This window comes from Pyrgilauda ruficollis, unplaced genomic scaffold, assembly GCF_017590135.1.
Source record: "Pyrgilauda ruficollis isolate IOZ18807 unplaced genomic scaffold, ASM1759013v1 scaffold11, whole genome shotgun sequence".
Classification (NCBI taxonomy): domain Eukaryota; kingdom Metazoa; phylum Chordata; class Aves; order Passeriformes; family Passeridae; genus Pyrgilauda; species Pyrgilauda ruficollis.
The window spans coordinates 10,985,758-11,012,013 of NW_024509210.1; the positions used below are offsets into that span (position 1 = coordinate 10,985,758).

A 26,256-nucleotide genomic window follows, 5' to 3' on the forward strand; every position below is an offset into this window, starting at 1 on the left:
CCCCACGAGTCTTTTCTTGTTAAATATGTTTTCAAAAAGATAATGTATATCATGTAGTATATTGAGGATGTTAAAAAGACTCTGTCAGGTCTTCAAAGCATTTTGTAAGTTGGACTCCTCAGTTCGCTTGCGCTCCAAATGATCCCAAATCATTTCTGTATCAGTGGCATTGGATCACCCGTGCTTTAATAGCAGGTAGTCATTTAGCTTACATCAGTGGCTTGGCCTAATTGATACAAATTAGTTTTAAGATGTTTTGAGGATGTCACTTCTCCTGTCACCAGTTAATCAGTACTTAAACCAATGTGATTTTTAATACAGCGACAGCGTTTGAAATTCATGCTACCACTCTGCCTGAAAATTAACTTGTTACCTTGTGGTGAACCATGAAGTGATAATCAAATTTAGTTTTGCCCTTTGCTGCTGGTTGGATATATTGATTAGCTGACCTTAAAAGATTCCCTGACAGATTAAGTAAATACATTTCTGCTTGCTTGTTTGCATTTGAAGCATCAGTTCTGATCATTTTATTCTCTGCTGGAAGAGACTTGCAAGGTTATTAGAAGACTAATATAATAGTGACTTGTGAGTTGAACCTCTTCCTTTCCAGACCACATTTCCTTCTTCACTCTTGCAGAGGTTATGACATGAATGCTGATTCTGCCTAGCATTTAGGGGAATGTAGAAATCCTTCCCTATTTCACTGTACACAAGTGCTTTGCAAAATAAGCATATTTAAGATCCTTTCAGACATCCTTTTGACTGTTGAGATTTTCCTAAATGTTGCAAAAGAACTCCACTGATGAGAGAAAGGTAAGACATTGTTGTGTGAAAAGATCAAATAGGAAATGACATTTAAAACCCAACAGTGCTAGGACAATCTTTATACCTCACAAAGCAGCATAGTGATGGAGGAGGAGCTTTTTTTTTGCTTTGAAGTTCTCCATAAAAATTAATAGGGATTTATATGAGTTAATATTTCATTATAATTTATACTTCATTCACATTACAGTAGGTTTTAGTCTGGAAACCTTTTGAAGACACAGCATTAAAAATCTGAAATTCATGTGAGTGAAATAATGCATCTTAATGACTTTAGGCTGGGCAAAATTAGACACATGTGAGCAAGATTAATGGAATCCTCCCATCAGGATAATGTTTTGCATACCTCTGAGCATCTGTCCTACAAAGCCACAGCTGTGAAAGCTGCTCCTGTTGTAAATTAGTACCTGCTCTTGAAGATACTGCTCATCCTGGGAGAGTATTGTTTCACCAGGGGCAGGGAAGGGAAGAGCACAGAGTGAAGCTGAGTCAGTAGGGCATCCATGCCACCAATGGCATGATAGTGATCTCGGAAGCAGGACTTACTTACCTCAGTGGAAGGAATTAATTAGGCAGAAGCTTTTTTCAAGGGCACTGTCAAATCACAGAAGTGCTTTTAATCTGTGGAGTCAGTGTTGCTTATATTTCCTGCCTGTCTGTATTGCTTCTTTATATACAGATTTACTTTGAGTGCACATTTGTGCAGGGAAAAAGATTCCAGTCAACATAAGCAAAAGCAGAAGAATAGTCCTGTAACTTCTTAAAACAGAAAGCATTGTCTGCTGCAATGTGCTAAGAGGAAAAGGGACCTCCTCACCTGTCACACTATCCATAACTCAAGTCATGATGTGACATGACATTAGTACTTCACTGCTTTCCACTATCAGCATAAAAACTTGTATTTTGAATGTTAGTTTGGCAAGTTAGATTAAGGAACCAAAATTAAGGAAAAATACTGCCTCCCCAGTGGCACTTCATTCAGAAAATACACATTTGTCAAGAGGGTCTACACAACCTGGGAGAAGGTGCAAGTGAAAGGAACTGTCCCCACTACAGCTTTGGCAGACTTAAATCTGCTTAAAGCAATCACAAAACCAGTCACCTGAAGGGACCCGTGTAGAGTTCCAGTGAAAACATGGAACTCTCCTCATTTTATTTTCCAGTACAAGAACTGAGGGCATCAGATGAAGTCAGTAGAAATCAGGTCTGAAACAACAGGAGGGGTTTACATGAGCTGTATAACACTTGCCACAGAATGCTGCAGAGAGTAAAAGCCTATAGACATTCAAGTGGAAAAGTCTGAGGGACAGAAATCCATTCAGGGTTACCAAATACTTAGAAACTCCATCCAGATCAGCAAGCTCATAAACTGCAGCTGGAAGCTGGGAGAGTGTTATTATTACTATATACACAAGTATAATTAATGCTTGTGTGTTCTTACATTCTGTAGGCATTCACTTTCAGCCACAGTCAAGCACAAGACAGTGGTGAACCTTGGGTAAGGCCCAGGACCAGTGTTCTCATGGTGTTTATTTTGAACTCACCCTCAAGCTGTGCTGTCCCCTCTTTCCTGGTAGCTTATTATTAGAACTGGGTCACATGAGGCATTTGGGACTGCGTCTCGGTTGCACTCACTGACGTTTCAGCACAGGGAAAGCTCTGTGCTGGCAGGAACAGCACCACAGCTTATGTGAGGATGGGAGTAGCATTTTTTTGCATAAGATTCACTTAAAGCAGAAGGTTCATTTTTCTGGCTGTTCCCCATTGCATCAGGGACGTAGCGCTGAGCTAATCCAGGGAGGCGTCGAGGCGCGAGCTGTATTTAGAGTCAGCCACCTGCTTGGGAACATCAAGCGGCAGAAAGAGCCTGCTTCAGCAAAACCCTCCCCTTGCATCCCACAGCAGCGGCTTCCAGCAGGCCCTCCCTCCTCTGCCTGTCTCTGCATCAGGCCTCCAAAGGGCTCAGCACCTGAAGACAGACCCTGTCAGCCCAGGAATGCTCTGAGCCTGGCACTCCCTCTGCCCAGGAACTGCCAGATATTTTGGACAGCTGCAAGGTGGAATTAAATCACGTGGGTGAAGAGTGGCCTAATCTCTACATAGGCAATATGTAAGTGTTATTTGAGGCTGAGCTGTTCTGAAGGGCTGGGGAATACAGTACTCATTAACATATGCTATCCAACTTTATATAGTTAGCATTGGTAAACTTCATTGCCTTAAAATAGACAAGATTAGCACAGAAGAAAACACAAGGACTATCCATTAAAGAAATAACCTACTGCACAGAAAAACAATTTTAAAAAGAATTAGACTCTCTTTATTGCTTTATATTAGTTTGTAATTGTGCAGCATACAGATTTTATAAATGCTACAGCATTTACCATACAAAGGACAAGACAGGCTCATGATCCTGAGCAGCCTTAAAATTGAACAATAATTGGTTTTTACCTTTTTTTTGGTGTAATTTTAACTAGAATGGAAATTTTCACATTAAAAAGTATTCTGATTTTGGCTGTTTATATGACAACTTGATTTGCAGTTGAAATTTTGACAAATCTATGGATATTCTGAATGACAGCAGACTTCACTATTTCTGAAAACTGTGCAGATGGGTATTTCACTCTGAAGCATAGAGAAAGCATGCAATCATCTTCACTCAACATGCCTAGTGCCCAGTGTTATGCCAAAACAAGGGTATTTTCACCATCATCAGGTTGCAAACTTGTTGAAATATCTAGAAATTACAATAATTCCTACAGTATAGAAAGAGGGGATACTGAAAACCCCGCTGATTGCCCACTGATCCAGATGAAGTGGCCATTCTTTTAGCTATGAAACAGCAACGCCCAAAATGAGCTAGGTGACGTTGGGAAAATAATCTGCATTTACAAAACTTGATTTTACAGATTGCCGCCTGCTTCCTGATGTCCCTGCACTTGCAGGCAGGAGCGTGGCAGCCGGCAGGTGGCCCTGTGCCCTGCGGGTGGGGACAGCCAGCAGCACGGGGCCCTGGTCGGAGCCTGGCTGTGCTAAGGCAGAAGCCACAACGATGTGCAGCGCTTCGCTGAACTCCTGCCTTGGCCAGGAGAGTGCGAAACCGACCCTTGCCTTTCCGCTTAAACATTGTAACTACACTTGGAAATTAACTCTTTTATGTATTAGAACCAGGTGCAGAAATCAGGTTTTGTAGAATTGAGCCTGACAGGTAGTACAGGCAAAGATTTAAGACAAACATCGCTGAAATTGTGTTCTCTTAACAGCAACATTTGATTTTAGACAGCCTTTTACGTGCAGTTTCAAGACCTCCTTTTAATGCCTGTGAATATACATGTTCCAAACTACTCTTGAATGTTTCTTTCAATCACATTCTGTCTTGTAGGGAGAAAGAAATGGGTAGAGAATAAAATGAAAAAATATATAGATAACAACAGTGTGTATGTGTAGTAAGGAAAACATGAAGGTTAAGAACATTCAGCTTACAAATAAAAATGTAAACAGGTTTCTTTGTTCATGGAACAGCTGATCACTAATATCAGCTTAAATACGAGTTACAGACTGCAAAGACTGAAACTGGAAGTTGATCAAGTACTACAGATGGAATTTTCTTTATTGTGCCAACATCAATAAGACAAATAGGAACAACACCTGAGAATAAGGGCTCATGGGCTCTTAATAAGATAGAAATGGGCAATGGAGAGAGTATGTGCATTTGGGGCCCAACCCAGTACTCAGTGAAGTTAATAAACAATGGATGTTTCTGTTACTGAGCAAACGCATGCCAGCCTCAGGACTTGTGCCAGAGCTAAAATAACCCAGAACAGTACCATATATTGTCACTTCTTGTTTCTGTGGAACCATTTATGTGCAGTTTCTGAGCAGCTACTTGGAAATCAAAGATCAATCTAGAATTAATGCTGTATTTTATAAGAAATATTTTTCTGTATGCCTTTATCAGAAATCTGATGTTCAACATCTTTAAACAAGTTAAATATATCACAAAATAAAGTAGGGATGGCTGACTTAACATGATGGCTTTCATCCTGGAGGACTTTGAAGTTGTCAACAAACTGATTATTAAATGTTTGTCTGGCTATCAGCCATTGCTGATACACGAGGCCAAGGCCAAGACCCTTTGGGTTTAAAGGTACAATGTTTTCCGAAGTGCTATATAATAAGCAGCTGAGGGCACATATCCTGCAGAAGTCAAACTTCATGCTGACCTTAAGCAGGCAGGTTTATTAACTGGAGTTTAACTGGATCAGCAAGGCTAATATCACTTCAGCAAAGAAACATTGTACAAGCTGTGCTAAAACCTCAGTGAGTTCAATGTACATATTTCAAATCCAGTTATAGAAGGACCTGAGCTACCTCCTGAGGTGAATTTTTGTAGGGTGTTTGGGCCAGAAGTCCCAAGTGATTGTAGCCAACTGAAGTCAGTAAAACTTGTTAAACTTATTTCTTTTCAGAAGTGAAATAACTTGGAATTCTGCATTTCCAGATGTGAGTATATTCAGAAATCGCAACCTTTTACCATTCTTCTACTACCTTACTTTTTCTTACACCTCTCAAAGGGGAAAAAATGTCTCAGAGTGTGGTGGGCACTGACAGGTGGGCACTACAGACAGGATTACATTACAAGACAACAAGATAACTTGAACTACTTGTAATCATGAGCTTTCATAGTGGACAGAATCGACTTTGACCATGTTGCACATTTCTGTACATTCTGTGTGCATTAACAAGGTCAAATGGTGAATCCCTGTCCCAATAGTAAACTGCTGCTCTTACACAGCACTCGCATTAAGCAATCACAAATTACTTTAGCAGCATTAACTAAATGTCACTCAATCACTCAGGTAAGCCTAATTATCCACTTACAGACATGGTCTTCATTGGCACGTGGGAAAACAGTAGGATCCTGAGAGATTAGGGGTGAGCGACAAAACCATATCCACGTCAGTGGCAAGGATCACACGTGGTGTACTAGTAATCATCAGAATGTATCTTCTGTCACAGGAGAGAAAAAAGAAAAGCAATTGTAAAAGAGAAGACAGTTTTGAGCTCTCAGTCAGAGAGCTCCAATTTTTTTTTTATTTTTCTGTATTGATTTGTCAGAATACACAACAAAAATAACTAAAAATAGTTACTTTCTCATTTGAGAAACAGCCAAAAGCTGCAAAGAGCTATTGCAGAGATATGCCAGTTGGCCATTTACAAAGCCTCATGCCATGTGTTTTCCTCTGTTTCGGGACTCAGATCTCTAGTAACAAAAAGCAGTTCTTGATTTATGAAAGGGCTGTGTGTAATACCCTGGAGGCTACTTTATCTCAGCTGCTGTAAATTGGATCTCTCAGAGATGAGATGAGATGCGATGCGAGTGAGGCAGAAGTACAAACTTATGCAATCTGTGACCATAGCACTGTTCCATGCAGCCTGGAACAGCACTATGTGTATTCCTGTCTGTTTTGAAAGGAAAAATCTTTATTTGCTGTATTCTTAGAAAAAGCAGATCTGCTTCCTTTATGCTGGCTTTCCTTACAATATTCTGCCACTTTCCTCTAGGCAATGCTATCCAAAAAGTTACCCAGTTATGATCAATTTCATCAAGGATTTACATACTGAACTAAGATACAGTATACACCTATGTAAACTCTAAACTCCTATGAAATTAAAAGAACACAAAGCGACAAAGAGAAATGTCAGACGAACAATCTGAATATGAGATAAAGATGAAAGGAACATGACCTAAAGCTTTGGCATCAAATCTATTTTTCTTCTCTGTTCAGGGTATAGAATGTTTCTGAATTTTGCATGCTCCTGTCATTCCTCAATCAGTTGGTTAAATGAAGGCAGTAAATATGCTAGGTACTCCTCTGGGATACATTCCTAATTTGCTGTCCATTCTGCTCATTAAAACTTTTAAAACTCAACTCCAAGAGAAAGTAGGCCCCTGTTTAAAATTAAAGCTTTTAAGTTTATCCCTGAACACAAAAAGATGCTAACCTGTTTTGCTGATTGGGATCAGCAAATGAAAAGGGGAAAATATTGCCCAACCCATACAAGTCATCCAGATGGGAGACAGTTTTCTCACCCTGGTGACAATAGATGCTCAATGGCTGAGGACTTTCCAGAGATAACTTTTTCTTGCCATGCCCTCTGCCCAGGTCTGTCTCAGCTTTATGGACCTGAGAATTACTTCAAATGCAATAAATTTTCAGCCATAAATTAGACATTTCTCTTGTGCTCAAAATTTCGTGTTCCCACCAAAATTCTTATTACTTGAACATTGCTGTGCCTCTAGCACTAGTGAACATGGAAAGGGATAGGTTATTTAATTTTAATGGAATATTTCATAAAGGAACTGCTCTTTAAAGCCTAATCAGCTGGCTCAGAAGGCAGGTTTCTCCCAGTACCCTGTCTTATGTCAATGTCTCGCCAGGGAGAGGGGACAGTAATGAAAAAAAATTGAAACTTTTTTTTGAACTGTTGAAATGACTACCCAAATTGGCCAGCTAAGCTAGACCACCCCAGGATAGTTCTCATCTTGGAGCATTTGTTTGGAAAATAAATTGCAGTTTTAGACTGAAGTCCTAAACATGCAGAGGTAAAATATCTGGGAAAAGTTGCTGGTGGCAATTCAGCATCTCAGCAGAATTCCATAGCATTTGCCCAGAGTTCACTTGCCACATGCATGCATTTCTGGAGAAGGTAATGCAGTGCTGCATCAGACCACCAAAGCTGGGGCCACACTATTCCTCGTGGAAACTCCCACCCCAAACCAGCAGTGTAACCCAGGGGTGAGTTTGCCCTCTTATTTCCAAAAAGAGACATCAGCCAAGGACGGTGTGGCCTAAGAGGCTGCTGCTGGCAGGCTCTCAAGTGTCAAAATAGAACCAGCGCTGCCAGCCACACAGATCCTGTGCTTCACAGGAACACACAGACAAGGAAAACAGTCAAGTTGTTGGGTGGAAAAAGTGGCTTCCCAGGATTGCTCTGACCATGGCGTGATTGTGATCAATCCACATTGGCAAGTATCATCTTTCCACGTGTGTTTCGTCTCCCGCAGGCTGCCTGCGGAGAGCAGCCTGGGCAGGCTGATGCATGCTTGTTATTGCCGGCGTAAATATCTCTGCCTTGTGCTATTGTGGCACAAAGCAGCTGGACCATTTGAAAATCATTTAAAAAGCACTATAAAATTAGGGCTCCAGTGCTCTTATTTTATGGCTTTCACGAGCAGCCATTGCCTAGAGAGAAATTATCCTCTTTATTTTCAAGGCTAAAGGTTCTTTTAACATTCATCAAAATCAAAGTGCACCCTTGGTAACACGTTGAGCTGTTACTTATTTAGTACAGACTCTTTACTTTCTGCATAATATCACATTTGAGATCTCGGTTCTTCATGTACAACTAATTTCATTGTGTCTGCTGTTGTTTTCACCAAGTGAATTTGCACAGTTTCAAGAGAGGCTGGATGATGCCCTGAAACATATTCTTTCCATAATTCCTTTTTTTTTTTTTTTTTTTTTAATGCTTAGAACAACAGCCTGGAGTGTTTTTGTTTCTGATCCTTCTATTAAAATGGCCAATTACCTCTTAAGCAATGGATTTGCACAGACCAACTGAGCACTGTAAGTGAAAGATTTTCAAGGGCAGAAATAATACTTAGGTGCATAACCTGATAGACTCACTTTGAAACATCTCTTCCCTGTGTATATTAAAAAGCTGTCTTTGATAATTTTCTTTTTTTCCATTCTTGTTTTCACAGACAGTTTCTTGACCAAACTGAGGAAAACGGTGAGTGAACCAAAGCAGCATGAAAAAATGCAAACAGTACAAAGGGAAAGCCATTCTTTTTAGAAAAAAAAAAAAAAAAGAAAAAGAAGCACAGCTGTATCAACCATACTTACAGCTCAGATCTGAAAGGCTTAGGAAGAGACACTGCATGAAAGGATCCATCAGCCACAAAGGTGGCAAGTGGGGAATGGTAAGGCCTTGCACATGCTCTGTGCTGCAGCTCAAGAAAACCACTGTGTGCCCCTCTGTTGTTTAACCTGCCTTACGTTTCTGTAAGAGGCTGGTCACCTTATTACCCAGACATCAAATACAGACTGAAGATAAACATTTACAAAGTCAAAACCTTAGCTCTGTTCTCATGATTCCCTCTTTGGCCAGGATTTTGTCTTTATGTTCTCTGGGGACAGCAGGCTCATTCCCGTGCCAAAAGGCAGCATTCTCAGATCCCTGCAAGGGGGGTGGTTGGTGCTGATAGATCCCACTGTGAAAGCATGTGTAGCCACACACAGCAGCTGTAAAGTCAGGATGCACCATCCTGCCTGGAGGAGATGTAACCCGGCAGAAGGCAAGGCTGCCTGTGTGCAAGGGAGCTCTGTCACCATACCAGCAGCTCTGAGAGCAGAGGGAGTTTGAGTTTTTAATGACAGAGATTTTGCCTGTTGTCACCCAGTCTGTGATCCATCAAGGGAATGGTTAAGCTAATAGAGGGATGAGATGAAGTTACTTGGTAATCACTATTATTTATGACCCTAGAAAGGCAGAAAATGGGACAGTCATGACAGACATCTTTATGGAAGAAGGAGGTGGGACAGAAATTAAGTAAGTCAGGGTAAGAAAAGCACTTCAGCTCTGTGACACATTTTTCTGTTCCAACAGTCAGTAGCCACGTTCCTGTGCTCAGGATGTCTCAGAAACAGAGAGAAGGGCCCAATTAAGCTCACATAGCTGTGGGCCCTTCCATTTTGAATCAGATTAGATCTTTTGGGTTAAGACTGACCCATCCAATCTCAGCCCTTGCTTGTGGCAATTGTGAAAAGTTGCAGGAGAAAAGCAGAGGTCAGTGTAGCCTTCTCAAGACCTGATCCAGCACCATGAGTGAGATTAGATTATGTCACCTGTGCTTGGGGTTCCTCCCTTTGGAGCTGACATGCACATGTGTTTGTTCCCTCTCAAGCATATACACCCTGATCAACAGAACAAAAATTAAAAACTCAGACAGAGTTTTTACCTGGTACAATAGAATAGAAAGTCCCTTAACCCAGCAGAATAGAAATAGAAAATCCCTTCTACCCAGTGGTTTCAAATTCCTGGACAGCCCCTGCTTTGTGGATAAACTACCTGTGGTGAATTGTTTCTCAATATTGTTTTCTCTATAAAAGATAGCAAACTGACACTTGCAGTCAATGCTTTAGTGCTGAAAGGGGAGAATTTTCCTTTCAAGCACCGAAGGGGAGCAGGTGTCTAGAGAGTGGTTTTTTCCCCCTACACACATATCTACTAACGCCTCATTCTGTAAAGTCTTGCTCACCTCACATCCAGAGCAGGATTAAGCATATCCTGGAGCTGTTCTGACCTAGATGATCAGTTGATGAAAGCCTGGCAAAAGGACCCTGGTTGTAGGATGTCCTGCATGTGCTAAAATTCAAAGTAATTTTGTGCCCAGTTTATTTATTTCAAGGAAGGCTTAATCTACCTTTAAATAGCAGGTGGGACCCCATAACTCAGAGGTGGGCAGCCAAAGGGCGAAAGAAGGCTCCTAGATGCTGGCAGTGTTCTTGTGGTGCTGTCAGCAGCTGCAGACCTTCCATCTCCCCAGAAAAATTGGGAAATTTAGTGACTACAAGAAAATGGAGCAGGATTACGTGAGGTGACCTTCCATCCCTTGTTTTCCTCACAAAATGAAGCTGCTAACTGCAGAACCAAGCTGGGACCAATGTAATTTTACAAAAAGAAGCATTACAAGAAAGAATATCTTTAAAGTCCAAGTAGGATCAGAATCTGGAAAGGTGTGAAGGCATTAGGATCTGTTTTAGCATCATGTCTTGGGACAAGGGTGTTCCTGCCCAGGTGATGGGCACCCGTATTACCAGTTCTTTTTCCCTCATCATCTCAACAGTTGAAAGCTGCTTTAAGCATTTTGCTTTTGCTTCTTCACTCTTGATGCCTTGTCATTCTCATTCTCCTCCATGTTGTCACTGTGAAATGAATCTTGGTTCATAGTGACAAATGTATTGCCAGCCTGGGAGGCAGATGTTTGGTGCCCATGTTATAGAATTCAGTATTTAGTAATGAGTAGTGTGGACACAGCATTCATAAGACAGGTGGAAAAAGAGCCAATGCAGGTTGGACCTGAAGGGCTGGCTAGTTATTCATTCTCCATCAGGCCAGAGCAGAGTCTAGAGAAAGCCAGCATAAGAAACAGGACAGCTGTGTATCCTCCAGCTTTTGGCTTTCAACAGATTGGCTACTTCTTAAGCCTCTTGATACTTTTAATTACTATAGACTGAAAAGAAGAGCTGGTCCTAGCACAAAAGTCCTTAATTGCCCTCACGAACCCAACAAGCACCTTGCCTCCATCAGATCCAAGGAGGGGTGAAGGCTGTGGGGGAAAAAAAGAAAAGGAGCAGTGAAGGCTGGGTGAGAAAGGAAGGTGAATGGATAGCTGAGGAGCAAGCTGGATGGCTGAGGAGGAAGGCTGGATGGGTGAGGAACATGTTGGGTGAGTGAGGAGGAAGGCTGGGTGGTGAGGAGGAAGGCTGGCTGGGTGAGGAGCAGGCTGGTGCTGGAGGAGGCTCTGGGGAGGCCACTGCCACAGGGCAGCACAGCTGCCATGACCATGAGCTTTGTCCCTCACCAGACAAACTGCAAAGGCACTGATGAACGTCCTCCATGCCTCAGTGAGGGAAGGCCAGGCCAGGTCAGGCCAGGCCAGGCCAGGCCAGGCAGGCCAAGCCAGGCCAGGCCAGGCCATGCTGCAAGCAGTGGTGTGGCAGGGCCAGGGCCAGGGCCGGGACCCTCCGGGTCTTCACAGTGCTACCATTCACAATTAACTTCTTCCAGTTAACGAGCTCCTGGTGCACAATAATCTTTGTGAGTTTTCCGCAGCTTTCTTTTATCTGTTAGAAGAATGGAGGGGAGCCACCACACTGGCTGCTGAGGAGGAGTGCCTCTTTATAACTCAAAACCCCCAGCCAGTCTGGTTGTACTTTCCAAACCAATTTCTGTTCTTGTAGAGGGTTTATTTCCGTTAAGAAAAGTATTTGAAGTTAAAACAGCTGGGGAGAGAGCATGAACAGCACAGACTCCTCCCTTCCAGCCCTCTTCCAAAGCCCCAGCAGCTCCTGTGACACCCCTTGCATTGAGGGGCCAGTTTTCCCAGGAGAACAGGCAGGGGGTTTGACCCCACCGGTTTGACCCACTCCCCAGCCCAGCAACCCAGGGCCACATCCTGTTAGCACCCAGGAGTGCCCTCCTGCCCAGCTGCTGTCCCTCGTGTCTCCACTGTTCCCAAAAGCCAGAGCAGTGTCCTCTAGCTGGGCTCTTTTTCTAGTATGGCTGGAGGAACAGGAAATGGGAAGATAACCGTATTTAGAAGAAGACAGTATAAAAGACTGAAATAGTCATCATGCTTTTTACTTTAGGTGAGTGCATTATGTCTTGGACTGGTTTGTATGACAGATTTTGCAAGCAGAACAAAACCCGGCCAAACTGCACAATGTACAGGGAAAAATGAGCACTGTCACAGGCTTTTCTTATACACAAAACCTGCATAGGAAAGGATACAGTGTAGATCTTTTGAGGTATACACCCAGGTCAATACCAATCTAATTAATTAAGTACACTTCACATTTTTCTTTCATCCAGTGCACAGTTTCTTGTAGGTTCTCCCTTTAAATGCCGGTCAGGAGTGTATTCCGTTCTGCGATGCTCATCGCTGTGTATTTTTAAATCCTCCAACATTGTTTTTTCCTGCCATCTTGTGGCAGCAGGAAAAATCACAGCGTTTCACTAGCCGCAGCGCTGCCCGCTGGCCTGAGACAAGGGTTGTCAGTAAAAGAGTCTAATCTAGAATTAGATTAATTGGCATCACTGCAAAAAAATACAGCCCCTCTTGCATATTTAAAAGCTTGAGTAATTTTTCCAGCTCCACCAGTTAATCTTGTAGCAGGGGTTCTTTGGTTATCCCAGAGCAAATTGTCTGTTTTGTAGACCTTTGTGTTTTCTGCTGTCTATAAAGAGCAAAGGAGAGTTGCATAACAGGTGAGACTTAATCATGTTATGACAAGACTTCATCAAGTGAACCCTAAATATTTTGAAAAGGCTCCTTTATGCCAGTGTTGCTCTCAGGTCTTCATAGCTCCTTAACAAAGCCATCTTTGTTTCCTATCAAACTGTAGGAAGATCTTGTCTGATAGGCATGTAAAGCTTTTCCTTTTACTGCAACCACTGTTGCTGTCTGGTCTCTCAATGTAAACGCCACAAAACCTGCCCAGACATCCTGCATTATTTGCCTAATTCTGAACCAAACATTTTCATTATTTTGTTAAAAATTCATGTAAGATTTATATAAGACAGAATCTAGGTTCCTAGGTGTTTCCCCCTTTTCCTGCTATTGCACAGAGCATTTTTGAAAATGAATACTTGTGATCCCAACTGTCCTGCCACAATAGCTCTTCCCAGATGAGGTAAAGATATGAAAATTATCTATGATAATTTTTAAAAATTCAAAAAGAAAAAAATGCCAGTATTTTCCCTTAAAATAAATGCAAAATTCAGAGTCAGTAAGAAAAACTAGTCACTACTTACTAAGAAAATTTCCAGCCTGCAAAGAGAGTGTAAATAAAAGCTCTTCAAAGCTTTGTTCATTTTCACTAGCACCCGCAAAAATGACTGCTTGGATTCCAGGCACTGGAGAGAAAGGATGTTAGTGCTATTTATAGCTCACAGGTGACTCCCATTGCCATTGTACCTGAGAATGTCGCAGTCCTTAATGCATTCCTGCTAGCAGCCACTTTCTCAGGCAGAGGACAGCCTTCCCAAGGCTGTGCTGGAGGCACGGAGGTTTGCTTTGGGAAAATGGACCATTCTGTTTGCAGTGTGCTCCCAAGCTGTCTGTGTAAACCACCTGCAGCAGGCACAACCTCCAACAAGGACACGCTCCTTCCTTCTAGCTCTGCGCAACTCTCTCTCTTGGGGAGCCCTGAGGCTGCTTCTTTGCTGGAGGCTCTTCTCCCCTCCTACCAGCATTGCCGTCCACCTACAGTCCACTCCAAGGGCATTAAACAGAATCAGAAAAACAACAGCATAAAACCTGGCTAGATATAGTGAAACCTGGCAATACAGTGAAAACACTCTCCAAAAACGTGCTGGGACAAAACAACCCTTGCTTCTGCCCTGCCTGACCAACTACAAGGCTTGCATAGCCTCAGTCTCATCGTGTTGCCTGCTTCTCACAGAGATATTGCAGCAGGGCCAGGCAGGCAAATTCCTTCCCAGTGACCCTGGGACTGGGAGTTCCAGGGAGCAGCAGCACATCCCCGCTGCCCTTGACCCCTCATCCCTCACAGCCTGCAGAGGCAGCTGCACACCTTGCTTTGCCCACAGTCCCTGATGAGGCAGTTCCTACTTCACTCTGATTTACCTGGCACCCTGGTACCAGGGAGTTGCAATAGAAAAAGCACTCACTTGTATTTCTTCAAATTTAAGGTAAGAAATTAGGAGCAAATACTCATTAGATACATAATCAAAAGTTGCAAGAGACAGGAAACCTGAGTTCTATGCCTTAATATCTCCTTTTAGTTATTCTCATGTGCTCATCAGTGGTCAATTCCTTTGTGACATACAATCACTCTTCTTAAAAGATGACTTAATCAAAATCAAATAATGATTTTAAAGTCAGCAGTTGAAAAAAAAAATTAAAAGAAAAAACATTCCACTCTGCCCCAACAGAGCTCAGAATGTCGCTGGAAAGCTCTATGATATGCCTGAAAAACTCAAGTGCCAAAATAGATCTTCTACTGCAGAGTTTTGAAGTTTGCTCTTGATTTCATAGCAAAGAATTTGTACAGCTTTGTCTACTTTAGAAAAAGCTGCCTTTTTTTGTAGGTACCCTTACAAGAAAGGCAAAGCAAGGAGAGCACTTCACTGCTTATGTTAAAAGTGCAGGGAGAGACAGCTCAAAGCTACCCCTGCCACGACTGAGGAATATCAAAATCCTTTTCTCATGCCTTCAAATATTCTGAAATCTTGCAAACTTGACAGCGTTGTCAATTTAGTATTGATAACAGCTGTCAGATAAAAATCATTTGAGGAGTAAATCAAGGAGAAGGCAAAAAACCCTTTAATCCACAGTCACACAAATCCATACTGCCTGCAGAAATGAAAGTGCTTTGGAGCCCCTTTTAATAGCAATATATTAACATCCATGTTTGTCTTTCCTGAAGCTTGCAAGACATTATTTCCCCACATCCGTCTCTCAGTCTGGCCTCTTTGACACCGTTTTTATCAGAACTGACCATAACTTACACCTATCGACAGCCTGTGACACCAATGTAGTCTTGGCACAGCACTGGCTGTGACAGCGCTCACTGAACTGTTATCAATAGCAAGGTCATTTTGTTTTTCTTGCTCTCACTGCAGCTGCAGCTTCTCTGCCCTCAGGGCATGAGCTGCCCAAGAAAGCTTTCTAAGCTCCTCAGAAGCCACAGCCTCTCTGCTCCATTACTGGTGTTATGTAAGATTAGAGCGAAGTTTCTACTATTAGAAGCAGTTAGCTGCATGGTGATTGTGTGCTCCCCTGATTACAGCATCCAGCATAGTTATGGCTGCTGGCAGCAGGACCTAAGACTAGACAATTTTAATTCAGGGAGAAGCATTAGCACAGTTGAAATGCATCAAAAGAATCAGATTTTGGGGGGCTTGAATTCCTAGCTGTACCCTGGATAGGAATGCTCCAGAGGAGAAATAAAGGGGAAAGCATCACCCTAGGCTCGAAGACATCCACAGACAGTCGGAAATTGTGCTAGGAGCCTGTGGAGGGCAGCGCTGTCTTGCTGGGGATGGTTCATTCCATAGCTTAGAGATGCCAGCTACTAAGGTAATACTTCTTTTTTTATCTCCTTTGAATCTGAAAGCTGCAGATGTAAAAGCTGGCATCATGCCACAGCCATGACCTGTCACTGCCAGCAGGACTCCCCATTTTTCCAACCAGTGCCTCCATTTTTAAGCCATTCTTTCCTGCAGCCTTTGCCACGTGCATGGGCAAGTGCTTCTTCCTAGGCTGCGTGACTCAGATGGGAGGGTTGTGGGAGGTGGGAAGGGGGCAACACAAAGGTGCTCCCCCCTTGAATGACAAGTTTTGGGAAAATATGTGCAGGTCTATTACATTGCAAAGAAGAGGAAATGCTGTCCAGGAGCTCTTCTGTAAGACAGCACCCTCTTCCCAAAAACTAGCAAGGCACAGATGAAGCTCACTCCACTGTGCTCAGCAAGCTCTGCCCCTCCCAGGGGCTTGCCTTGGGCTCCACCTCCACCTGCATGCTGTGTCTAGCCATGCACCCCCTTTCTTCTCACTTCACCTGGGACCTGCCTCACCACCAGGAGCTCTTGTGGCTATCCAAACCCTTTCTGAGGCTGACTCCTCGCACCTGCCCTGCCCTGTGATCGCTCCCTCTACTGAAATGGCCTTGTGCGTTGCTGCCGTCCTCAGGTGGAGGCTGCTCCAGCACCATGGGCGGCCCTACACAGGAACCGGAGGGCTCACAGAGGAAGGAGCCTTTAGCTTTCCAGCACAGCTCAGGCTCCTTGCAAGCAAAAGCTGGTACCTTCCAGCTCAGTTTGGAGAAGTGAGAGGGCCCCATCATAAATGTACAAGGCCGGATGTGAATGGAGATGTCAGGAGGGAGACCAAGTGTGAAGAGGTGTGAAGACTCAGATTTTCTCCCACCCTGTAAAACATGGTTGCCAGTGTAGGGTGAGGGGCATCTGCAGTCTGAGCTGGGCTGGGCTGAGGGGGAAGCCACAGAGGAGGCTTGGAGAGCTGCTCCCGCTCTTTCCTGATGCTGCGGTTAAAGGGCGGGCTGTGTTTTCAGAGCCCTCGATCTGGCATCTTTCCCAGGTAGTAAATTCTCTGAAAACCTGAACCAAACAGAGCTTTAATTGTACATTCTGCTTTTCTCTTAACTCCAAAATAACGTCAATAACATTTATACAGTGCTGCATTGAATATGAACCTGCACTGAGGCTGAGGGACCGATTCTGCTTTCCATTATTCAGGGGCACTGCCTCTGGTGAGGCAGATCAGAGTTTGAACACTGAGCTGGAGCAATGAACTTCCACTATTCCCTGCTGTTTGACTGTGAGCAAAATAAAAGGCCATAATATATGATGCAGTCAGCCAAGAAAGCAATATTGCTCTGCCATGTGCACAGTCTACACCAAGACAAGTCCAGGATCTCATTTCTAAATTCCCATAGGTACCTCATTTAAACCATCAGCCATAACCTGCTTCTCATTTTCAATACCACTTGGTATTAGAGCTGCAGTGAACTGCTGGTGAGAGATTCTAATTCCTGCAAACAAGCCCCTGTAGGGCTTGCAAGGAAAACAGAGAGTTCCCCTCTCGCTTGCCTGCTAGGTTCCCATCTGGCTGTTTTAACTTTGCTACTGCTTTTAAATGTGCCTGTTTCTGCACGCAAAGCTTTCAGCTCTACCTCAAGAGACTCCTGGGTTCTCTTAGTGTCAGAGTCTGACCAAAATGTAGAGACACAGACTGGGTCTTCTTAACAAAAAGGAAGATCATATTTCACGTTACAGTATCTAAAAGATTAATTCCACTAACATGATCATTTCCTTGTGAAACACACTTCTTTACATCTGGAATTTTCCATCAGGAGGACAAAGAGCCATAGTGTCACACACTACCTGAGAGAAAAGAGCAAGGAGTGTAAAAGATGAGTGCAGATATGCTTGCTGAGAGAAAAGAGAAGAAAAAACAGAGTAGTCAGCATTTTCAAATGCATCAAGAGGCTGTTTTTAAATTTTTTTCCCTTCCACATGAATTATATTCTGACCCCATGCTTTGGAATTTTGAACCATTTAGTTTGTCAGGTTTTTGATACAGGGAATTTAGGATATTTGGCTGCAGGAGCTTTCTGTATCATGTTTTTGTTAGGTAGTGTTTGTGCTATTGTAGTATCCACAGGCTCTGCTGTGCCTGCGGCTCTCAATAATCTCATGTAAGAACTTGTTACTGAAAGACACCTGTCCCCATCTGGGCTATCAGCATAACCACAGGCAGAGCTGTGCCAGCCAGGAAGGTGCTAGCAAAAGGGAAGGAGGAAAGATGATTTGGGTCCAACTAATGTCCTGTCAGACTCCTCTTGGGACTCCAGATGTTCATTTAATCTCTTTACAACTCAGTTCCATCTGAGGAGACAAGGGAACAGCCATGGCAAAATGGCAGGAGGCCCTGTCACAGGCAAATAGGTGGCTATTCAGTCTGTGTTCATTGTTAGTGAAATAAAACATATTTTTCTCAACCAGGAGCAAGCCATTTCATCTTGTATTAATGTTTAAAATATTTTATGCAATGCGGGAGAACAAATTGCAAAACAAAGTAACTGAATGGAAAAATGGAAATGGTAATTTTTTTTTGAAATAACAAAATTATCTATTTCATATCTACAATATTGGTGTGTTTGCGTTTTTACCCCCAAAACTTTGCTGAGTTTTTTTCCACTAGAATCTGCAAATGCAATACAAATCTATTAAATGCTTTAGCCAATTCAAGTCACTGGGGGGTTTATATGGGTTTTTACTTTTATTTTCTTTTTTGTTGTTGTTGTTTTTTGGTTTTTTGTGGTTTTGTTGTTGTTGTTTTGTTTTGGGGTTTTTTTGTTGTTTTTTTTTTTGGGGGGGGGGTTGGTTTTTTTTTTTTTTTTTTTGCCAGAGATGTTCAATAGAAAATGACAATCATTTTCACCATAGAGAAAGGAAGGGAAAAAAAAATAAACCAAACCAACAAACCAAAAAACTTTGCAGACTGTAGTATTCAAGCGGTTGGACAATACTGGGGAGATACAAAGCTCCACTAGGTTGTTTTAGACAAGGTTTTGGCATGACTGAGTCCCTCAGGAGCTGCCCCCAGCTGCATGCAAACAGCATGGATGACCCACAGCCTTTCCTGGGTGCTCCCTGCAGCCAGGCAGTGTCACCCACAGCCATCTCCAGCCTGGACCTCCAGGGCAACTCCTGGACCACTGGGGAAACCCAGGCTCCACAGGCCAGACAGGGATCCAAGCTGGATCCCAGCCCTGGCCATTCGGGCTGTACCCCAGTGCTCCAGCTGGGTGGGACATGATACAAAATGACAAGACCATTTTAAAGCTTGTGTGCTACCTTGTGTTTTGTGGATTGCCATTAAAATCTTTGTCTAACCTCAAAAGTCTCCCATAGGTTGAATTTTTTTGTTTCCATTGTTTTGTTTTTAAGCAGAAAAAAAAAAAAGAAAGATAGAAAGATAAGAAAGATAGAATTATAAGAAAGAGAGATAAGAAAGATAAGAAATATTAAAGAAGGGAAGGAAAGTGGAAATGAATGAGGAAAGGAAAGGGAAAGGGAAAGGGAAAGGGAAAGGGAAAGGGAAAGGAAAGGAAAGGAAAGGAAAGGAAAGGAAAGGAAAGGAAAGGAAAGGAAAGGAAAGGAAAGGAGCTAATGAGGTGGCGACAGTTTAAAAGAAAAGTAATCCTATCCAACTTGCATGGTTTAGATCTCTGCAGAAAATGTTAGTGACCTTGTAAGACAGAAATTTTCCCCTCAGGTACAGGGATTCCTGCGCTCCTGCTGTCACTGACTGTTTCCAACTAGAGCAGCTTCTGGGAGCCACCCAGAGGGAGGGAGAAGCTTAGAGAAATGTAATCAGTGGCAGCACTTTTGCTACCTCTGCAGTATCTTAAAGTAGAAGGTGGGGGGGAAACCTTCACCAAAGTCCCTGGCCTTCAATTAAAAAATTCATATTGCTTTCCTCATTAGTCCAATCATCTGCTATAGTTATTTCCAGGCTTACCCTGAAGGCCCTGCAGAGCAATCCAATTTCAAGGCAGTGCAGCGCAGACGGGAGCTGTGTTCTTGGGAGGAGCTGTGCTTGTGTTGACACAAGGAGCTCACTCGTCTGACATTAGGCATGTGAATAAAACAATGTTGGCACACCTTTTGGAAAGAGGATTGCTCTGTGAAAGGGAGCTCTGTTGCAAAGCATTTCCCTGGCTGCAAAGGCCAGAGTCACCTGTGAAGTGTCACTGGCACAAAAATGACTCAGTTTTGGGAGAACCTCCTCAAAGTCAGGTCTTGAACAAGTGGCCACACAATCTAATTCTCTTTGCTTATCATCTCTGAGAGGCTACAATAGAAGTTAAAAGCAGCAGGGTCTAGAAGAAGTGAAAGTTTGGTATCCATCTGCTCCACAACTTCAGCCCTTTAGTATTTGAAGTAACTCAGAGTCACCTACACTCCTTGAAAATGAGCCTGTGGTCCTATGAATCTCCTGATGGAGAAGCTGTATTATCTTATTCTTGATTTTCTTTAACTTCTTCAGCTTAATGTTCTGTGTCAGTGAAAGTACAAACAGGTCATCATAAAGATGCTGGCAGTAGCTCTTGAGCACAGTGCATGACTTTCACAAGGCAGTAAAACTTGTAGGGTAATGCACACTATGTGTTTCTGTGCTATTCTTCATGCTAATCTGGGCTAGGATTGCACAACATACTCCTTTACCAAAGCTCTTGATCTTATATTATCTGCCTGAAAAATTCGTAGCTTTTATCTCTATATTTCTCTCTACTTCCCTGCAGTTCTTTTCCTCCATCATTAAAAGTAAAACCAGTCTTCTTTTTTCTATGTCTCCCATCATTTTTATTGTGCTTTTCATATCTTGCTTATTAAGTAGTTACCCTAGGGAGACCTCTTTCTTATTGGAACATACAAAAAGCTATAACTGCACTTAACATTTGTGGGGAGGAGGAGGGAGGAAGGGGCAAAGGAAGCAAATTTAGACTGAGGACTCAGAAATATATGTGTATGTTCAGTAATATGCCTCACATCAACTCCACTTCTTTTTCTGTAAGCAAAAATATATTCTCCCTTGTTTTCTGCTTATTCCCCAAATCAGCTTCCACTGTTAAAAATAACATACATGGACAAAGTTGTTGTTTTACGAGCAACATCCATATGGCTCCTGCTGCTGTGGGGTAGGGGACAGACCAGATGACTTCTGAAGGTCCCGCTTGCGCTTGTTTTCTAAAATTGCTGAGAAAATAAACCCAAAATTTAGATTTAGGCATTCAGGCATTAGAGTGAAAGCTGTTGCCATATCAGAATAAATACAATTTACCCTACTCTGGGAAGAGTTCTAGTGTGCCTTCCTCATTGATTATGACTCTAGTAAGAATAAGCAACAAAATAAAGCTCATTTATAGTTTCAGGGGGCAAGAACAGCAATTCAGAATAATGAGATCCAGGGAGGAGAAATGTTCCTAAAGTCTCAGAGAAGGGACTGCTTGGATATCTTGCTCTTGACTGAGCTTTGCTTCCAGCTGAACCATCTGACCTGCGCTTGCTGGGTCTAAACCAGCAAACAGCATTGCAAAAGGGTTGCCCATATTCCACGGCATGATTTGTGAGGGTTCACAGGTCTGTGATCTCAAGAGACCTGTGAGGGAGCCCTAGATGGGATTGTCAACAGGACAACAATGTCAGAACTTTTAGCTCTAGAATTTCAAAAATACTCTTTTATTCTCACATCCTGGGTAAGTACCCTGCCCCTCAGACAAGAGAAATGGCCCCTCTCTGGAGGGAATCACATTATTTATACAAAGTGGAACGGCTCCCAGAGGAGAGATTGAGACAGACAGGCACAAGAATACCAGTATAGCTAAGTGTCCAGGGATATTCAACTGAGAGAGAAAAAACTAGTTCAAATCCTCTCAATTTCTTCAATTTCTCTTTCTGTAAATACAGACATATACAATATATATATGTTTATAGATGCATTTGAAAATCCTTCCTATGTGTAAATGTATGTATGTGTGTAGGTGTGTTTAAATACATCACTGTAAATGAAATAAAATTGTATGTACACACTGTTTATATGTGTGTACACATACACCATACAAATAGTGCTCACATCCTAAGATTTTCACCTTGGCCCTAGAAACTTTGTAAGTCAATTAATTGATGCATTCAAAAACTTCCAGTTTTGACTAATCAGAATCAAGTGTACACAAATACTCTGGTAGCACTTCAACAAAAAGAGAAATGTTAGCTGTGCCTACAAGGTTCATCCAGTCTGCATTCAGGTGGTGCAGATGTTCTTTACCAATAGTGTTACTTGACAAGAAATTAAATCACATTATCTTATGCTGCTTTCTCAGGGGAGAAATTACATGTCTGCACAGTCCTACCCCTGAGTCAGTCCTGCTCTCTGGATGCTTTTAGCAACACCTGCAGGCCCTGCTGCACACACTAGTTCTAATAATGTAATCCTATTTGGAGGGTAATGAACAGGTCTACTTTCCAGGGAATAGTATTTCTGTATGAAAATTTCCTTTCAATTCATTTCAGAAAAGCTGTCTCTGATACAGCCTGAGTGCATGCAAAGGAGCAGCAAGATGCTTCACACCAGAGACCCTTCATCCCTGACTAGCAGCACGTCCTACGAAACACCGGCACTATCAGATCTCCAGCAGCTCCTGTGGCTCAGAGGAGGCTCTGATAATCACGTGGACCAAGTCTGGCCAAATATCTACCTGGGAGATGCGTAAGAACATATGGTTCTATTGTTAAGCTGTTATCAGTCCCTGGGAGGAGGAGGAGGAGGAGGAGGAGGAAAGGGTCTGGTACTACTGGGGAGCAGCTTTTGGGTCTTCAGGTACGTTTTTGCGATACAGGCTTCCAAAACTGATGATGTAAAGAGCTTGGATGTCAAGAAATACATGACATACAAAATGGTGACTTACTCATAGCATGTCTGACTTGGTTTTTTGTATTCTTTGAGCCACCATAGATTTAGCAGGGCAAAAATTATTTGTATTCTAGACTAAAGTCCTCAAAGAATCTACTGATGAGCCAAATTGATGTCAATTCTGAGATGCATTATGTGGCCTGGAAACTCTGCTCTAAGACAGCAGACAAGAGGCCAATAGCCCTAACACTCAAATAGGGGTAGCAAGATTAAAATCCAGGAGGAAGACCCAAATGAATTGTACAATAGTGACCCTGACATTCCAAATCCAAGCTTTCTTTCAAAGATGATAAAGCTGAAAATATCAAACATGAATTTTCATGTAAATGCCTTATTCTTGTGACCTGTAATATTTGTTGCTGTTTCCTTCCAATTGGATTATTGCAGATTACCAAGATCATTAGCTCATTTTTCCCAGCTCCTCCTCCTCATGAATATATCAGTTAAGGTTCAGAATTGTGTAGAATGCCTATAAATCCTAGTTTATGGTGGGAAGTGGGGTTCACCTAGCTGGTGAACACAATGCATCCACTTCATGTCCAAACCAGGAACAAGGTGTTGCTGCATCTGTGTGAACTCTCACTCTTGAGACGAGGCACCCTATCAATGACAGATTAGCTCTCATATTTCCTAAACAAATATTTAAGGAAAATCTTGACCACTTCATACAGTAAGCTGTGTTCCCAGGGATTATCTGGTGGGAGGCATTTGCTTAACTGACAGTATCCCACTGGCAAGTCTGTGCTCCTGCTGTTCTCCGCACCTCCATATCATATTTTTCATGTGCAAAGCACTGTACTTGAAATTTGCTCCTCTGTAAGCAGGATGCAGTTTCTGCATCCTTCCGTAGTAGGAGCAGGCACTAACTTTAAACCATGCTATTTTTGCAGAATGTTAGGAGCGTTGCCAATGTGCCCTTCATGTCTTTCAACAGGTGGGCTGCTAGGAGCAAAGCTACACTTCGAAGCCTCAACATTACTCATATCCTTAATGCAGCAGATGGACCATATAGCATCAACACGGGAGCCAACTATTATGCAGATCTGCAAATAGAGTACTATGGAATAGAAGCATTTGATGATCCTTCCTTCGATTTAAGTATCTTCTTCTATGATGCTGCCAATTTCATAGGCAAGGCCTTAAACTCTTCAGGAGGTAAGAGAGAAGCAAAGGGGAAGAAGCTTTGAGGGGAAATTACAATGCAAGCCAAATGACTTTTCATTGCAGTAACAGGCACCAACAGAGCTCAGAATCAGCATATGGTTCAAGGGAGCACATACAGAACCACTGAGCAGAGGCTGGAGAAGGGTGCCTATGCCATGTGCTGCAGGGAAGGTGGCTGTGCCAGGTCCCCAGCAGTTGCAAAAGACTGCCTGCCCCCAGCCCAGCATGGTGGAAAGAAGGGCAAGCTCTGGGACCAGAGTGTAGAGGGAAGGACAAAGTTTATGGCACTGCAGATGCTGCCCCATGAGTCCATCCTGTAGGAATCAGTAGGATCTGTGTGCTCCCACACATCCCTTCCACCCGGCACACACTGACAGGGGCTCCAGCTGGGGATCCTGCCCTGCATGCTGCTCCTGCTCCCTGCGGGAGCAGAGGCACTTCGGAGCTGGCTCGAATGCTTCACACGCTCAAGTACTTCACAGAATTGCAGCTTTATTCAGCCTGTCTATTAAGCTAGAGAAGCAGCAGAAGTTAATGAACTAAGTCAAAAACTATGAGCCTGACCTGCAGCCTGCTGAATTTTTGTCAGCAGAGTTTGGATTAGGGCCTAGTTATCATAATTTCCATTTGTTCCAGAGTTTGCTCTGACTCTGACTGGCTGCAGGATCTGCTGCTTTCACTGGAGTGCTTTATTAAATCCTCAGTTATAGCTCACACTGGGCTGCTGAGATACAGTAAATTACAACTCCATTTTTACAGGCAGACTATCCCACAGAGTTTGTGGGACTTGCCAGTGATCACAGTCAGGGCTGGGCCAAATTTTTCTGCCAATTTTTTTTTTTTTTCCATAGAAAACTATACTAACAAGTTTAGTCCCAGAAAGCTTCTCCTTCCACAGAAAATTTCAACTATTTCAATCTTAGGCCTAAATTAGATGCAGGAGATTAGTATGAAATACTACCTTGCCTGAGAGGTAGTTTTCTTGAAAGCATGAAGATCCATAATTGTCACCATTGCTTTCTTAACTTGTTTCTACTAATTTTTTTTCTCCTCCCTTTGTCTTTTCCACTTTAGAAATGGTAAAGCACACTCACCTTGCTGTGCTTTTTTGTTTGTGCAGGTAAGGTGTTCGTTCATTGTGCCATGGGAGTGAGCCGCTCAGCAACTTTAGTGCTTGCCTTTTTAATGATCCATGAAAACATGACACTTGTGGATGCTCTGAAGACAGTGAGTGCTAAAAGAAACATCTGCCCGAATTCGGGGTTCCTCAGCCAGCTCCGGGTCTTGGACATTAAACTGAACGAAGAGAGGAAAGGAAGCAGAGCATCTGCTATCAGAGGCCTGTAAGAGAGTATTGCTGAAAGAAAGAGGACAGAATCTTGTTTGAGTTGCCTGTATCTCTTATAGATGAACTGCATTTATAAATTCAGGACACAAGTTTATGGGACACCAGGACGCATGTTATTAATAAAAGTAGATTTTGCTTGATCTTTCCATTTTGCAAAGCCTTCCTAGATTTATATTTACGATTGGTTGTATACTCTATCCTTCACTCTCCACCTTAAAACATTACTGTCTGCTAGTTTAAAAGAAAAAAAAAGAAAAAGAAAAAGAAAGAAAAAAAGCGAAAGAGATCAGGTTCCACTTCAGAAATAGCTGTGTTTCAGCAACTAGTGGAGCTCATATCACTTTATGAAGTGTTAGGCTATTTGAGGTGAAAGATGCCATATTATTTATGCTACAGTAATGCTTAGAAGTTTTCTTATGAACCTGCCCCTCACCCCTTCACTCCCTGTATCTCAGAGGGTTTGTATTTTGAGACTTGAATCTGGCACTGGTTAGTTCTTGCTTTTACAATTGGTGGAGCTCCTGAGTTGGGGTAACAGGCTGTTTAAAGGCAGAGCAGCTGGGAAACAACATAAGCCATTCTAAGAAATTATTCCAGGTATCTCTACAGGCTTTTCCTTTTGGCTGTTCATCAGAGCTTTTTTTCCTCCATGTAAGTACGTTTCCTTGAGAGGGCATTCAAATATTGTTCATCTTCCATATTAAAAATCAACCAGGAATTGCTGTAGAAAATGCTTCTAAAGAAGGAGGTGGGTTCCCAGCTAAGGTTAGTGCAGGAAAATATTTGACAAAGTTCAAATTTGTCTGGCAGTTCAAAATTAAAAACTTGGGATTTTCTTTTTCAAAAATAAAAGGTTATTAACATTGCAACATCATATTCTGTGGCATTTGCTTTTGTGAGGTGGACTGAAGTGAAAACTGAAGACACACAGGAATGGCAAGGGAGGTGTTGACAGGCATCAGGCTTTCATCTTTGTGTCTCTGGGCCACCATAAGAGCACTCAATAGCTACTGTCATCTGATGGATCAGTGCTGCCTGGAAACTATGTGAAGCACATCTGGCTTTTGGTTCCCAGCGGACAAGCATTTGCAGCACAAAGCCAGCTCCAAAG

At 42.6% G+C, this 26,256-nt stretch overlaps 1 protein-coding gene across 3 annotated transcripts; it reads left to right on the top strand.

The window, feature by feature from the left end:
* The first annotated feature begins 2,813 nt into the window (after positions 1-2,813).
* On the top strand, positions 2,814-26,014 carry LOC121356808 (dual specificity protein phosphatase 13-like). Of its 3 annotated transcripts, none has more exons than XM_041473628.1 (5): positions 2,814-2,932; positions 8,588-8,616; positions 22,234-22,429; positions 23,568-23,788; positions 24,918-26,014. In XM_041473628.1, exons 3-5 carry the CDS (start codon positions 22,263-22,265, stop codon positions 25,142-25,144), a joined length of 615 nt encoding a protein of 204 aa, XP_041329562.1. In that variant the 5' UTR covers positions 2,814-2,932; positions 8,588-8,616; positions 22,234-22,262; the 3' UTR covers positions 25,145-26,014. The 3 variants fall into 3 exon arrangements, with proteins under 3 accessions (XP_041329562.1, XP_041329553.1, XP_041329550.1); XM_041473619.1 differs by lacking the exon at positions 2,814-2,932 and adding an exon at positions 7,702-7,849; XM_041473616.1 differs by lacking the exon at positions 2,814-2,932 and adding an exon at positions 8,358-8,450.
* The last annotated feature ends 242 nt before the right edge of the window (positions 26,015-26,256 follow it).

Excerpts from the sequence above, each read along its gene's own strand:
- LOC121356808 (XM_041473628.1), top strand. The coding sequence starts at position 22,263 with ATGCAAAGGAGCAGCAAGATGCTTCACACCAGAGACCCTTCATCCCTG. Across the intron at positions 22,430-23,567 it reads AATATCTACCTGGGAGATGC|GTGGGCTGCTAGGAGCAAAG; the intron begins GTAAGAACATAT and ends GTCTTTCAACAG. Across the intron at positions 23,789-24,917 it reads GGCCTTAAACTCTTCAGGAG|GTAAGGTGTTCGTTCATTGT; the intron begins GTAAGAGAGAAG and ends TTGTTTGTGCAG.